The 15,932-nt window shown below is 43.3% G+C and overlaps 1 protein-coding gene across 1 annotated transcript in view; it reads right to left on the bottom strand.

The window, feature by feature from the left end:
- Window positions 1-207: 207 nt before the first annotated feature.
- LOC124775376 (calcitonin gene-related peptide type 1 receptor-like) overlaps window positions 208-15,932 on the bottom strand; it is a 39,907-nt gene continuing 24,182 nt past the window's right edge. Inside the window, exons 3-4 of the mRNA XM_047250210.1 lie at window positions 370-498; window positions 208-324 (exon numbers count right to left, since the gene is read on the bottom strand). Coding sequence (XP_047106166.1) covers window positions 208-324; window positions 370-498 — 246 coding nt within the window. The remainder of the gene's footprint in view (window positions 325-369; window positions 499-15,932) is intronic.

Raw genomic sequence — 15,932 nt, 5'->3', positions numbered from 1 at the left:
AGTTGTAGCGAAATTCATCTTGATCAGCTACCTGTCTATATATTCCTAACGTTACATAAGCGGGAACGATGACAATGCACTGTCAGAGATGTTTATTGTCTGTCTGTCCTAAGGAATCACAAGACGCAGTCACTTGCCAGCGCACCAGAAGCCCCTGTCGAGCTACAAGAATGTCTGTCTGCTACGTCCCAGGCAGGCGCCTCGGCGTCAGACGACGCTGACGGCGTGGCGCAGCAGAGGCGGAGGCGGCGGCGGCTCCGGAGAACGGAGGCTGCGGCTGCGACCGTGGCTGGCGCCGCCCCCGCCGCCGGCGCCGCCCCCGGCCTGGCGTCAGATGCGGTGTCGGCGCGCTGGCCGGCGGCGTCAGACGCAGACGTCGCGGCTCTGCGTGTGCATCGAGGCTGCTCGCTGCCGCCCCCACAGCCGGCACAGCAGCGGACGCAACGCGCCGTGCACGTCCACGTTCGCGAAGCAGAACAGGCACGACACGCACAGGCCCTGCGACAGCACACAGACACAAACAGGACAGTATTGAACGGTCCAGCGACCTGTCGATCCGTCATCGAATGACGACACGAGAAAATGCGACTGAACTAAACCCAATACGACACATGCAGCAGACGGCATTACCGACGAATAACTGAGTTCCCTTGCGGAGAAAGTATTATGCAAGTAATTAGAATTATATTAATTGATACATATCAACGGGGAAAGGTGAAAATATCTGCCCCGACCGGGACTCGAACCCGGGATCTCCTGCTTACATGGCAGACGTTCTATCCATCAGAGCCACCGTGGGCACAGAGGATAGCGCGACTGCAGGGACTATCTCGCACACGCCTCCCGTGAGACCCACATTCTCACCTTGTATGTCCACACACTGCTTTCGTAGTGTCCCACCCCAACACACTCATTACTCGTGGAAGACATTCTTACCAAGTCCCGTAAGAGTTCGGGGAATATGTGTGCATCTGCACAGAAAAGGAAGGTCATGGCCGCTATTGCCAGAACTATATACTTATATGGATATTGTGTCTGTTCTTTCGGACATGTCTTATGCAAGAGATTACGAGATCATAGACTGCTATACGGTATGAGCCTTCAGCAGTGGGAGTTTAGAAGTGCCAAGTCAACTGAAGACACAGTTAATACAATCAGTTCCACAAGAAAGTGTACGCCATAATTTTAAATGTAACGTTCGCAGTGTCATCTCCGGTAATGTTCTCGAATCTGTACTCAATGTGATTTTGCACAGTGTGTAGATAAACAGCGTGAGAGTTAAATATTTTGTTCTGTCGCTTGCATTTTACAATCAGTGCAAAATACCTAAAGCGTCACGAGCAATGTTCCTTGTAACTCACCATTTTTGGGCCTGGTCTCCTTTTTCGTACGAAGCGTGAAAATTTGCTCCAACGGACTGTCAAGCACCCGTTAAAAGTGCATGTTTGGGGATGTTTGCCGGCTGTTGTGGCCGAGCGGTTCTAGGCGCTTCAGTCCGGAACCGTGCTGGTGCTACGGTCGCAGGTTCGAATCCTGCCTCGGGAATGGATGCGTGGTGTCCTTAGGTTAGTTAGGTTTAAGTAGTTCTAAGTCTAGGGGACTGATGACCTCAGATGGTAAGTCCCATAATGCTTAGAGCCATTTGAACCTTTTTTTTGGGATATTTATCTAAACGGAGTTTTGGCTATTTGCACTCATTTACAGCCAATTTAAACGCTGAAAAAATGTACAATATTTATCAAAAATGCCTTCCGAGATCCATTATGCAGATATTTGTTTCAAACGAGGCAAAGTTGGTGCTTCAAGAGGATAATGATCAGAAACATCGCAGCCGTCTGTATAAACCGCGGAAACAAGACAATGAGGTGTCCACGATGGACTGTCCTGCGATCTTGCCGAATGCAAATCCGATTGAATATGTTTGGTCTTATATTAAGATGAAGCTTAAAGGGAAGCCAATATATACTTTGAAGCAGCTGTCATATAAAATTAGGACGATATGCAGATCGTTACCGAGAGAATAGGCAGAAAATCTCATGAAAAGCATGCCAAAAAAGAGCCCAACTATAATCTATAATGGTGGCGATTGGATTAATTATTAGGTAGATGTGCAATTAGTAATAACATATATCTACATATAAACATATATTTGTAAAGGTGTCTTTTACTTCATACAGATAACGGCGTACACTTTCTTGTGGAAATGACTATAGGCGATTTCGCTAGCGACATATACTCATTCTACGTCCGCTCTAACGATGATGATGGATATTGCTGGCGCTTTCGATAACCTATAGTGGTCGTCTTTCTTTGGTCGTCTTAGGAAGTTCGAGTGTCCAGAAGCGCTGTACAAGTGCCTGAGAGATTATTGCCACGGGTGATATTCTTTTTTAATATACCCGGGACAGAAAAAAACGAAGACAATAACAAATGGCTGTACGCAGAGATCAACGTGTGGACCAGAGTTTTCAAATGCTTTATTGGAGTCCATATTACAGATGTTACAGACGGCGCGGACATAAGCAGACTGATATCATCTGCAGATGACGTGCTGTACGTCGTTAAGTGGTGACTTCAGAAGACATCATGAACTTGAGGGCTGCCTCACAAAACAACGAAGTTACTACTGAAATGAAACCTAGCAAGAAACCTTAAAATAAAATTTAATAATGTAACGATTACGAGAAGCTCATTCACGAGATAGTCAGGAGTATTTCTGGATGTCGTGCCTTTGCACATCATATACAGGAAGCAGGCAGGAAAGGCACGAACGTGATGAATCAATTATAATCATTGCAAATAGGTAATTTCGGCTTCCTTGAAAACAATCAGGACGTACCACCAATCTCTATTACCATCAATCGCAGGATATGGTGCGAGCTTTTGGGCTCATAGATTGAGATAGTGTAGCCCGCTTAATTAGTGAGAAAAGTTCAACGAGGAGTGCTATTAAGGTTGACGGGCGCCTAATGCGTTACCCCGAATTCTAATTCTAGGAATATACCCATGGAAATGAGGAAAAGCGAAGACTTTTACTGGTAAAAGAAAGGCAGTCAAATGTAAGTACGAAAGATGCTTGGAACTGAGGCCGATACGAAAAGGTTGATAAAAGATCGCTTCTTAAAACTGTAGCAAAAATTAATGGGACACTTCAAGCACAGGCAGGAGACCATATTAATTTCCCCCTGACATCAAGGAAAGACTAAAAATGAGATTTCTTAGCCTGTCGATTGGATCGATAAATTACCTGACTGCTACGTATTTATAGAAAATCAAAAGACTGATATAGCTGCGCCTGCGGCAATATGGGTACACCAGAACACTGGGCGTTCTACGAAGATGTGGCGCGTAATGGGCGTGAGGCATTAAGGATGTTGGATCCCAAAGCAGCACTAAGGAGCGAGTTGAGCTGGCGCATCTCCGACAATTTTGCCGCTGCAGCATCCAGAAAGGCATTCAACTATACGTCCACTTGTTGTGGTCCCAGCAAGATCACATACTCTGCAGACGAGGAGACGACAGCTGGGGTCGGCGACCAACGAATTTAATAGTTTCTCAAGAATGTACACTGCGTTGGTGTAAGTGGTCATGGAAGTGTGGATTTCAAGACGTAACAGTGATTAGTGGAATCGCTTGTTAGTGGAAACGTTGCTGTCGTGCTGACCGACGCTCAAGGAATCCAGGAGACAATGAGTGTAGGCCGAAATAGTGTGAGAGCGGATCCAGTTGAGGAAACAACCATCTACAGGTTGAATGTACAATCACAGAACAGATTCTCTAGTGCTTATAGTAGTGTTAGTAGATGGGTCATCTACATCTACATCTACATGGATACTCTGCAAATCACATTTAAGTTCCTGGCAGAGGGTTCATAGAACCACCTTCACAAATCTCTATTATTCCTCTCTCGTATAGCGCGCGAAAAGAATGAACACCTATATCTTTCTGTACGAGCTCTGATTTCCCTTATTTTATCTTGGTGATCGTTCCTCCCTATGTAGGTCAGTGTCAACAAAATATTTTCGCATTCGGAGGAGGAAGTTGGTGATTGGAATTTCGTCAGAAGATTCCGTCACAAAGAAAAAGGCCTTTGTTTTAATGATGTTCAGCCCAAATCCTGTATCATTTCTGTGTCACTCTCTCACATATTTCGGGATAGTACAAAACGTGCTGCCTTTCTTTGAACTTTTTCGATGTACTCCGTCGGTCCTGTCTGGTAAGGGTCCCACATCACGCAACAGTATTCTAAAAGAGGACGGACAAGCGTAGAGTAGGCAGTCTCCTTAGTAGGTCTGTTACATTTTCTAAGTGTCCTGCCAATAAAACGCAGTCTTTGGTTAGCCTTCCCCACAACTTTTTCTGTGTGTTCCTTCCAATTGAAGTTGTTCGTAATAGTAATACCTAGGTATTTAGTTGAACTTACAACTTTTAGATTAGACTGATTTATCGTGTAACCGAAGTTTAACGAGTTCGTTTTAGCACTCATGTGGATGACCTCACACTTTTCGTTATTTAGGGTCAACTGCCACTTTTCACACCAATCGGATATCTTTTCTATATCATTTTGCACTGATTAAGGATTTTATTGTAATTATGTAGTTGTAGAAATAGTTGCAGTATTACAAAAAATTAAATATCAGAAGTAAATAGAGTTAAAATATAAAATTATTATTATCCAAGAAAATAATATTCGTATGGCTTATTTTAGTTTTTCAGACACTAGGCTGTAACTGTGAAGAATAAATAAATAAATCCCTGAAGCAATCGTCAGATGCTCACGTAATTTCACAAACAGGGTTATGAATATAGAACACATTCTGGATAAATTGCAGAATTAATACTCAATATTGTGTCTAAAACTTAATTTCGAATAGAGAGAGTACCTGCGTATTGGTAAATAAACAACGGATTTAGTTCACGAAGATGAAAAAAATTTAAAAAAACGTACAAATCTTAAATATTTAGGTTCTATAATATTCATTGAAAATGAAGGAATATTTTGAGTTTTACGTGCCGTCGACGGCGAGTTTATTGGAGACGGAGCAAAAGCTCGGATCGCGAAAGGACGGGAAGAAAGACGGCCGTGCCCTTCACAAAGGCACCATCCTGCCATTTGCCTCAAGCGATTTAGAGAAATAACGGAAAGCCTAAATCACTATGGCTGGACGAGTATTTGAACCGTCGCCCTCCAGAATGCGAGTCCAGTGTGTTAACAACTGTGTCACCTCTACAAATATGAACTTTAAAATGCATACCTTTAAGAGCTATGAACATTTGTTCATCTTCGATAGTGTGAAATACTTCTACTAAACAAGCGCTCATAGATCGTAGAGTAAGCACTTTAGAGCCCATGTTTACTTGACATTTTTTTCTTCTTTTGGTCCATACTGCATCTCTAAAAATATGGAAAGCAAAAAGCTTTCTCTAGGAGAGACGCCCCTCTCAGTGGTGAAGATGAACCAGCGTCCATAGCTCTTGATATAAACATTCCAGATCCATATCCACTAGACATACATTTAGTCTGTACTATCAACCCTGAAAGTTTATCTGTGGAGTTCTTGTTCACCCTATTTATGAAATTCCAGGTACGGCACCTGTGAGAAAGATGGGTAAAAGAGTGACCAGTCCCTACGTGGACTCATTTGGAGTGATAACATTAGTCATCAGACCAATAAAAGGATATTCCATAGTATTATTGAGAATATATGGTGCAGAAATGTGGCCATTTAGGAATAAAAGAACGGAAAGACCAGGACAGTGGGATTATATTTCGTGAAAGAATGCCTGCTGCTCACCCATGAAGATAACAGTAAAGCATTCAAAATATAGGGGAAAATTGAAGCTACGCAGTCCACAACAAACAGACTGGAGGATGACAGTCTTCAGTGGTTTGAGCAGTGACAGGTGTCCTAAGAGGATGTTAATAATGGCTCCGACAGGAACTAAATGAAGACGGCCACCTTTTTTAGAGTACAGAAGCGTATAATAAGAGTAATATGTAGTGTAAATCCAAGAACATCGTGTCGAAACCTATTCAGAGAAATGGGCATACTAACCACAGCCTCTCAGCATATTTATTCCTTAATGAAGTTTTGTCGTAAATAATACATCTCTTTTTCCAGCTAACTGCTTAGTACTCAGTATCAATACTAGGAATAAGAATAATATACAATAAGATTTAAAATCACTTACTCTTTCCCAGAAAGGAGTCCAGTATTCATCAACGCATATTTTCAATAAGTTACCAGCAACCATTAAGAGTTTAGTTTCAGACAAGGCACAATTTAAACATAATTTAAAAGAATTTTTGGTGGCTAACTCCTTCTATTCCATCCATGATTTTCTCAACAAGTGCAGTAGACAATTTTAATTAAAATTTATTATACTTTAATTTTTGACAACACTTGGTTGTAACCGCCAAGTAACTACCTACTGTGTGAATGATGGATGCATGGAAAGCAGATGTAAGTCTTAAGTCTGTAAACAGGGAAATTTATTTCTAAATCTTGTACATAGTTTGAGTGTTCTTAACTGAGGCTCATTGAAATGAATAATTTACTTTAATTTTTGACAATACTTGGTTGAAATAGCCAAGTAACTAGCTACTGTACGAATGATGGATTTAATGAAAGCTGATGTAAGTATTAAACCTGTAAATATTAGAAGTTTAATTTTAATTCATGTACATAATTTTACTGTTCATTGACTGAGGATCATTAAAATTAATGAAACTCAAGTTTTTCTAATTACATTTTTGTAATGTGTTTATCTGACATCTTCCACACCCAGGAGGATCCCGTCTTTTGTGGGTCTATGGAATGAATAATTAATCTAATCTAATCTAAATCTTTGTCATGGGAATTAAATATTAATAGAGCAATGGAGGAGAAGGAGTTGACAGCTTTTGAATGAAGTAGCCGAGACTGCTGGAAGTAGAGAACTGCTAATCTTTAATGGGGAAAGTCAAAGAAGAAGAAGGAGGAGTAGTAGTATGAGAATAACATAATTACTCCACCAGGTATGCAGGATGTAGATGATGGGCGATATATTTACACTTCAAGAAGACAGGTGCTGACAGATGGGAATATTACCGAACCCTCAGTTTAGTAACCGTCTGTTACAAAATACTGACAGGAGCTGTTTACACAAAATTGAAAGACCGGTAGAAATCGACCTCGGGGAAGATCTGTGTGGGTCCACTAGATATGGAAGAACGCACTAACCAACACTAATCCTACAATGTATCCTAGAAGCTAAGTTGAAGAGAGTGAATCCTCTGTTTACACCAATTGTAGATTCAGACAAAACTTTTGACCCTGTTGATTGGAGTACACTCTGTGGTATTATGAAGGTATAAGGATGAAAAAAGCGAAAGATTATGAGCAAGTTGTATATAAGCCAGACTGCAGATACTGCAGTAAAAGGGCATGAAAGGGAAGAAATAGTTGAGAAGGGATGAGACAGTTATGTAGACCATCCCCAACGTTACTCATTGTGTGCAATAAGCGAGCAATAAAGGACACAAAGCTGAAATTTAGAAAGGGATGAAATAAAAACTATGAGGTTTGCCGATGACACTATAATTCTGTCAGAAACGGCAAGGGACTTGAAAGATCAGTTTAACGGACTAGATATTGCGTTAAAAAGAGATAATTAGACGAACATTAACAAAAGTAAAATATGGGTAATGGAAGTTAGTCTAATAAATTTGGCGATCCTGAGGGAATTAATCCAGAAATGAGACACTAACAGCAGCAGAATAGGAGATGAGTTACAAAATAACTGACGATGGCCGAAGCAGAAGGGACGTAAAAAGTAGACTGACATTAGCAAGAACAGGGTTTACAAAAAACAGAAATTTGCTAACGTAGAATGTAAATTTAAGTGTTAGGAAGTCTTTCTTGAAGGTATTCGTTTTGAGTGTACCATTGTATGGAAGTGAAATGATGATAAGCAGTGTAGACAACAAGAAAACGCAATCGTTTGAAATTTGATGTCACGAATGCTGAAGATTAGAGTGGTAGATCGAATAACTAATGAGGTTGTACTGAATCTAACTGAGGAGAAATGAGATTCATGGTACATTTTGATAAAGTATGGGGTGAAGAGAATGTGGAAAGAGACCACGATGTGACTGCAGTAAATAGATTCAAATGGATGTAGGTTCCAGTAACTGAATCAAACTTGTCTTCGCACTGAAGGCTACAACAGCAACAGTAAGAACGACACTTTATAATATCTCTTATAATAGGAGTAAGTTGGCGACTCTCTTTTACAGTATTTGTGACCCTTACCGTGAAACTAAACGATTTTAACCAATCGGCCAATTATTTTCTTTTCCAAAACACGTTATTTTGTACAGGGGAATAGGCCTATAGATTAGAAGGCAGTAACTGAAAATAGGTTTACTTAGGAGTTGTAATTAATCCTAACGAGGTAAAATTACGTCACCAATCCAATTCGGACATTTAAATTTGAAATAAGAGTTAACAATTGTTAGGCTTCGGTGATTTATTAGATGAAATGGAACCTTCTAGGACTGAGAGCAGTTCGCCAAATCAGTCACTAACAATCGCTTGTGTATGGCTCACTACAATGAGGTATTAACATACCAGCATACCTCTCCATCACAAAACATGTTTTACTGGACCGCTTAACTCTGAAAGTATGTCTCTCTGACGATATGTAATCAAGAGAGAAGTTTACCTACTTCTATAACATGGGGGCCCTGTCGATAGGATAACACATGATAACATTGATTTAGAATGGTCTTAAAGCAGCAATGCGTTTCACGAAGTTCAACCTTTGTATCAACTGCGCATTCAAGAATGATTTCAGAACATAATGAAATAGCAAGTTAGTTATTTTGTTCAATTAATAAATTTACAGTTCGTATTACGCAATTTAAGAAAGAAAATCTTTGTTTAACGTGAAGAGTGCTTTTACTCATATTTAAATCACTTCAGTTGCTATCATCATCATCATCATCATCATTTAAGACTGATTATGCCTTTCAGCGTTCAGTCTGGAGCATAGTCCCCCTTATAAAATTCCTCCATGATCCCCTATTCAGTGCTAACATTGATGCCTCTTCTGATGTTAAGCCTATTACTTCAAAATCATTCTTAACCGAATCCAGGTACCTGCTCCTTGGTCTGCCCCGACTCCTCCTACCCTCTACTACTGAACCCATGAGTCTCTTGGGTAACCTTGCTTCTCCCATGCGTGTAACATGACCCCACCATCTAAGCCTGTTCGCCCTGACTGCTACATCTATAGAGTTCATTCCCAGTTTTTCTTTGATTTCCTCATTGTGGACACCCTCCTGCCATTGTTTCCATCTACTAGTACCTGCAATCATCCTAGCTACTTTCATATCCGTAACTTCAACCTTATTGATAACGTAACCTGAATCCACCCAGCTTTCGCTCCCATACAACAATGCTGGTCGAAACATTAGACGGTGCACAGATAACTTAGTCTTGGTACTGACTTCCTCCTTGCAGAAGATAGTAGATCGTAGCTGAGCGCTCACTGCATTAGCTTTGCTACACCTCGCTTCCAGTTCTTTCACTATGTTGCCATCCTGTGAGAATATGCATACTAAGTACTTGAAACCGTCCACCTGTTCTAACTTTGTTCCTCCTATTTGGCACTAAATCCGTTTATATCTCTTTCCCACTGACATTACTTTCGTTTTGGAGATGCTAATCTTCATACCATAGTCCTTACATTTCTGATCTAGCTCTGAAATATTACTTTGCAAACTTTCAATCGAATCTGCCATCACAACTAAGTCATCCGCATATGCAAGACTGCTTATTTTGTGTTCACATATCTTAATCTCACCCAGCCAGTCTACTGTTTTCAACACATGATCCATAAATAATATGAACAACAGTGGAGACAGGTTGCAGGCTTGTCTTACCCCTGAAACTACTCTGAACCATGAACTCAATTTACCGTCAACTCTAACTGCTGCCTGACTATCCATACAAAGACCTTTAATTGCTTGCAAAAGTTTGCCTCCTATTCCATAATCTCGTAGAACAGACAATAACTTCCTCCTAGGAACCCGGTCAAATGCCTTTTCTAGATCTACACTCCTGGAAATTGAAATAAGAACACCGTGAATTCATTGTCCCAGGAAGGGGGAACTTTATTGACACATTCCTGGGGTCAGATACATCACATGATCACACTGACAGAAACACAGGCACATAGACACAGGCAACAGAGCATGCACAATGTCGGCACTAGTACAGTGTATATCCACCTTTCGCAGCAATGCAGGCTGCTATTCTCCCATGGAGACGATCGTAGAGATGCTGGATGTAGTCCTGTAGAACGGCTTGCCATGCCATTTCCACCTGGCGCCTCAGTTGGACCAGCGTTCGTGCTGGACGTGCAGACCGCGTGAGACGACGCTTCATCCAGTCCCAAACATGCTCAATGGGGGACAGATCCGGAGATCTTGCTGGCCAGGGTAGTTGACTTACACCTTCTAGAGCATGTTGGGTGGCACGGGATACATGCGGACGTGCATTGTCCTGTTGGAACAGCAAGTTCCCTTGCCGGTCTAGGAATGGTAGAACGATGGGTTCGATGACGGTTTGGATGTACCGTGCACTATTCAGTGTCCCCTCGACGATCACCAGTGGTATACGGCCAGTGTAGGAGATCGCTCCCCACACCATGATGCCGGGTGTTGGCCCTGTGTGCCTCGGTCGTATGCAGTCCTGATTGTGGCGCTCACCTGCACGGCGCCAAACACGCATACGACCATCATTGGCACCAAGGCAGAAGCGACTCTCATCGCTGAAGACGACACGTCTCCATACGTCCCTCCATTGACGCCTGTCGCGACACCACTGGAGGCGGGCTGCACGATGTTGGGGCGTGAGTGGAAGACGGCCTAACGGTGTGCGGGACCGTAGCCCAGCTTCATGGAGACGGTTGCGAATGGTCCTCGCCGATACCCCAGGAGCAACAGTGACCCTAATTTGCTGGGAAGTGGCGGTGCGGTCCCCTACGGCACTGCGTAGGATCCTACGGTCTTGGCGTGCATCCGTGCGTCGCTGCGGTCCGGTCCCAGGTCGACGGGGACGTGCACCTTCCGCCGACCACCGGCGACAACATCGGTGTACTGTGGAGACCTCACGCCCCACGTGTTGAGCAATTCGGCGGTACGTCCACCCGGCCTCCCGCATGCCCACTATACGCCCTCGCTCAAAGTCCGTCAACTGCACATACGGTTCACGTCCACGCTGTCGCGGCATGCTACCAGTGTTAAAGACTGCGATGGAGCTCCGTATGCCACGGCAAACTGGCTGACACCGACGGCGGCGGTGCACAAATGCTGCGCGGCTAGCGCCATTCGACGGCCAACACCGCGGTTCCTGGTGTGTCCGCTGTGCCATGCGTGTGATCATTGCTTGTACAGCCCTCTCGCAGTGTCCGGAGCAAGTATGGTGGGTCTGACACACCGGTGTCAATGTGTTCTTTTTTCCATTTCCAGGAGTGTATAAAGGACAGATACAATTCCCTGTTCCACTCATAACACTTCTCCATTATTTGCCGTAAGCTAAAGATCTGGTCCTGACAATCTCTAAGAGGCCTAAACCCACACTGATTTTCATCCAATTGGTCCTCAACTAATACTCGCACTTTCCTTTCAACAATACCGGTGAAGATTTTACCCACAACGCTGATTAGAGAGATACCTCTGTAGTTGTTACAATCTTTTCTGTTTCCATGTTTAAAGATTGGTGTGATTACTGCTTTTGTCCAGTCTGATGGAACCTGTCCCGACTCCCAGGCCATTTCAGTTACCCTGTGTAGCCATTTAGGACCTGACATTCCACTGTATTTGATGAGTTCCGACTTAATTTCACCCACCCCAGCTGATTTATTGCACTGCAATCTATTGACCATTTCCTCCACTTCCTCAAATGTGATCCTATTTCCACCATCATTCCGATCCCATTGTACCTTGAAATCTAAAACATTACTGATCGTATTTTCACATACATTGAGCAACTCTTCAAAATATTCCCTCCATCTGCCCAAGGAATCCACAGGATTCACCAGCAGTTTTCCTGACCTGTCCAAAATATTTGTCATTTCCTTCTTACCTCCCTTTCGAAGACTGCTAATTACACTCCAGAACGGTTTTCCAGCAGCTTGACCCAAAGTCTCCAACCTGTTTCCAAAGTCTTCCCATGATTTCTTCTTGGATGCTGCAATTATCTGTTTGGCTTTGTTTCTTTCTTCAACATAACTTTCTCTGTCTACCTGAGTTCTAGTATGTAGCCATTTTTGATACGCCTTCTTTTTCCTTTTACAGGCTGCCTTGACTGTGTCATTCCACCAAGCTGTTTGCTTCATCCTAGCTTTACACACTACTGTTCCAAGACATTCTTTAGCCACTTCTAGTACTGTGTCCCTGTACCTTGTCCATTCCTTTTCTAATGACTGTAATTGACTACATTCAACTAACTGGTACCTTTCTGAGATCACTGATATCTACTTGTGCCTGATTTCCTTATCCTGAAGTTTCTCCACTCTTATCCTCCTACATATGGACCTGACCTCCTGCACTTTCGGCCTCACAATCCCAATTTCACTGCAGATTAAATAATGATCAGTGTCATCAAAAAATCCCCTGAATACACGTGTGTCCCTCACAGCCTTCCTGAATTCCTGATCTGTTATTATATAGTCAATGACAGATCTGGTTCCCCTGCCTTCCCAAGTTTACCAGTGAATGTTCTTATGTTTAAAAAAGGAGTTTGTGATTACTATGCCCATACTGGCACAGAAATCCAAGAGTTGTTTCCCGTTCCTGTTGGCCTCCATATCCTCTCCAAATTTACCCATAACCTTTTCATACCCTTCTGTTCGATTTCCAATCCTGGCATTAAAATCACCCATGAGCAGTACACTGTCCTTGTCCTTTACTCTAACAACTACATCACTGAGTGCCTCATAAAAACTAACCATCTTATCTTGATCTGTCCCTTCACAATGCTAATATACTGACACAATCCTAATTTTCTTGATAGACACTGTCAAATCTATCCACATCAGTCGTTCGTTTACATACCTTACGTTTAAAAAAGGAGTTTGTGATTACTATGCCCATACTGGCACAGAAATCCAAGAGTTGTTTCGCGTTCCATTTCTTTCCTGATGTAAAGCCCTACACCCCATTGTGCTATTCCTGCTTTGACTCCTGACAGGTAGACTTTGTATTCTCCCACTTCCTTTTCTGTCTCACCCCTTACCCGAATGTCACTAACAGCTAAAACGTCCAGCTCCATCTTACTTGCAGCCTCTTCCAGCTCTACCTTCTTCCCAGAGTAGCCCCCATTGATATTAATAGCTCCCCATCTCATTACCGTTTGTTTGCCAAGTCGTATCTTAGGAGTCCCTGGTTTGTCAGTTAGAGGTGGGACTCCGTGACCTCCAAAGGTCTGAGGCGTTTTTCTCTGATTGTTGCCAGCATCATATTTAAAGTACCAGGGAAGCAGGTTGCTAGCCTTACTTGCCCCGAGTCCCATTGAGTTTTACCCCTAACGGTTGAGGGACTAACCGGTGGATTTGGTAGTCTTTGCCGTATGAGCTCAAAGGTGACTACGACTCAGAATATGTCCGAGATGCCCAGCCTTATTCCAAAGTAACTGGTATCCCGACTGTCGGGACCACTTACTTGGCCACTCATACGTTGCCCGTGGTTGATGAACTAGGACATGACTACAGGAACCCACATCATGAACCAAAGTTGCTCTTATTAACAAAATCATATAGTCCTTTTGTGATTAGATTTGACACTATGGACACTTAGATAACTTCAAGGATAAGGAAAAAAAGCATCCTAGTGCTGGTTATATGACTAAGGTCAATAACTTTCTCGTATCATACGATGATTAAATTTGACAAATCTATTAGACCACGTTAAAGAATATACTGATTCATGCTTTTTTACATGTGTAAAGAAACAGTAGGTTAAGTGTAGGGAGCGTTTATCACTGAAACAATCGTTTTCGGTTATATTGGATTTTTCCACGTTATTTTAACCCGACAGTTAAAACGGCACAAAATAACTAGTTTCTGAAATAACCGGTTTTTGGTTTTTTATTCCCATTATTTCCTGTGATAAAAGTACGAATGAAACATAGGTTGAAAAATTTTGACCGACTCAGTTTCAGGACCCATAGATGTCAAAATATTAAATTAAGTAGGCAAACACACACATAAAAAAAAAGTTTTGCATCAGCCTGGTTCCCCAAAAACCTGTAGATAGACCTTGACTGTGGATATTGTATCACAGACATAGTGCCTTTGACTGCTCACAGATGTCACTAAATCCACCCAAAGATATAAACACCCATGTATGAGCAGCGCTTATTAGACGGAGGTGGCCAACAGCCGATCGATTCCAGTCATTTTACCAGGAAGGAGGTACACGGCTCGTTTTGTCTGTAGTGCAACCATGCCTAGACGGTCAATAACGCGGTTTGATCGCGTCCGCATTGTTCCTTTGTGTCAGGAAGGGTTCTCAAGAAGGGAAGTGTCCAGGCATATCGGAGTGAACCATAGCGAAGTTGTTCGCACATGGAGGAGATACAAAGAGACAGGAACTTTCAGAATGAGATTTTCACTCTGCAGCGGAGTGTGCGCTGATATGAAACTTCCTGGCAGATTAAAACTGTGTGACCGACCGAGACTCGAACTCGACATCCTTGCCTTTCAGGGCAAGTGCTCTACCATCTGAGCTATCGAAGCACGACTCACGCCCGGCACTCACAGCTTTACTTCTGCCAGTATCTCGTCTTCTACCTTCCAAACTTTACAGAAGCTCTCCTGCGAACCTTGCAGAACTAGCACTCCTGAAAAAAAGGATACTGCGGAGACATGGCTTAGCCACAGCCTGGGGGATGCTTCCAGAATGAGATTTTCACTCTGCAGCGGAGTGTGCGCTGATATGAAACTTCCTGGCAGATTGAAACTGTGTGCCCGACCTAGACTCGAACTTGGGACCTTTGCCTTTCGCGGGCAAGTGCTCTACCATCTGAGCTACCGAAGCACGACTCACGCCCGGCACTCACAGCTTTACTTCTGCCAGTATCTCGTCTCCTACCTTCGAAACTTTACAGAAGCTCTCCTGCGAACCTTGCAGAACTAGCACTCCTGAAGGAATGGATACTGCGGAGACATGGCTTAGCCACAGCCTGGGGGATGTTTCCAGAATGAGATTTTCACTCTGCAGCGGAGTGTGCGCTGGTATGAAACTTCGTGGCAGATTAAAACTGTGTGCCCGACCGAGACTCGAACTCGGGACCTTTGACTTTCGCGGGCAAGTGCTCTACCATCTGAGCTACCGAAGCACGACTCACGCCCGGCACTCAAAGCTTTACTTCTGCCAGTATCTCGTCTTCTACCTTCCAAACTTTACAGAAGCTCTCCTGCGAACCTTGCAGAACTAGCACTCCTGAAAGAAGGGATACTGCGGAGACATGGCTTAGCCACAGCCTGAGGGATGTTTCCAGAATGAGATTTTCATTCTGCAGCGGTGTGTGCGCTGATATGAAACTTCCTGGCAGATTAAAACTGTGTGCCCGACCGAGACTCGAACTCGGGAACTTTGCCTTTCCCGGATACAGGCAGAAGTGACTGCAGAGTGAAAATCTCATTCTGGAAACATCCCCCAGGCTGTGGCTAAGCCATGTCTCCGCAGTATCCTTTCTTTCAGGAGTTCTAGTTCTGCAAGGTTTGCAGGAGAACTTCTGTAAAGTTTGGAAGGTAGGAGACGAGATACTGGCAGAAGTAAAGCTGTGAGTGCCGGGCGTGAGTCATGCTTCGGTAGCTCAGATGGTAGAGCACTTGCCCGCGAAAGGCAAAAGTCCCGAGTTCGAGTCTCGGTCGGGCAC

Source organism: Schistocerca piceifrons, chromosome 2, assembly GCF_021461385.2.
Source record: "Schistocerca piceifrons isolate TAMUIC-IGC-003096 chromosome 2, iqSchPice1.1, whole genome shotgun sequence".
Classification (NCBI taxonomy): domain Eukaryota; kingdom Metazoa; phylum Arthropoda; class Insecta; order Orthoptera; family Acrididae; genus Schistocerca; species Schistocerca piceifrons.
The sequence above is the reverse complement of the archived record's forward strand: the minus strand, read 5'-3'. Positions and strand labels throughout refer to the sequence as shown.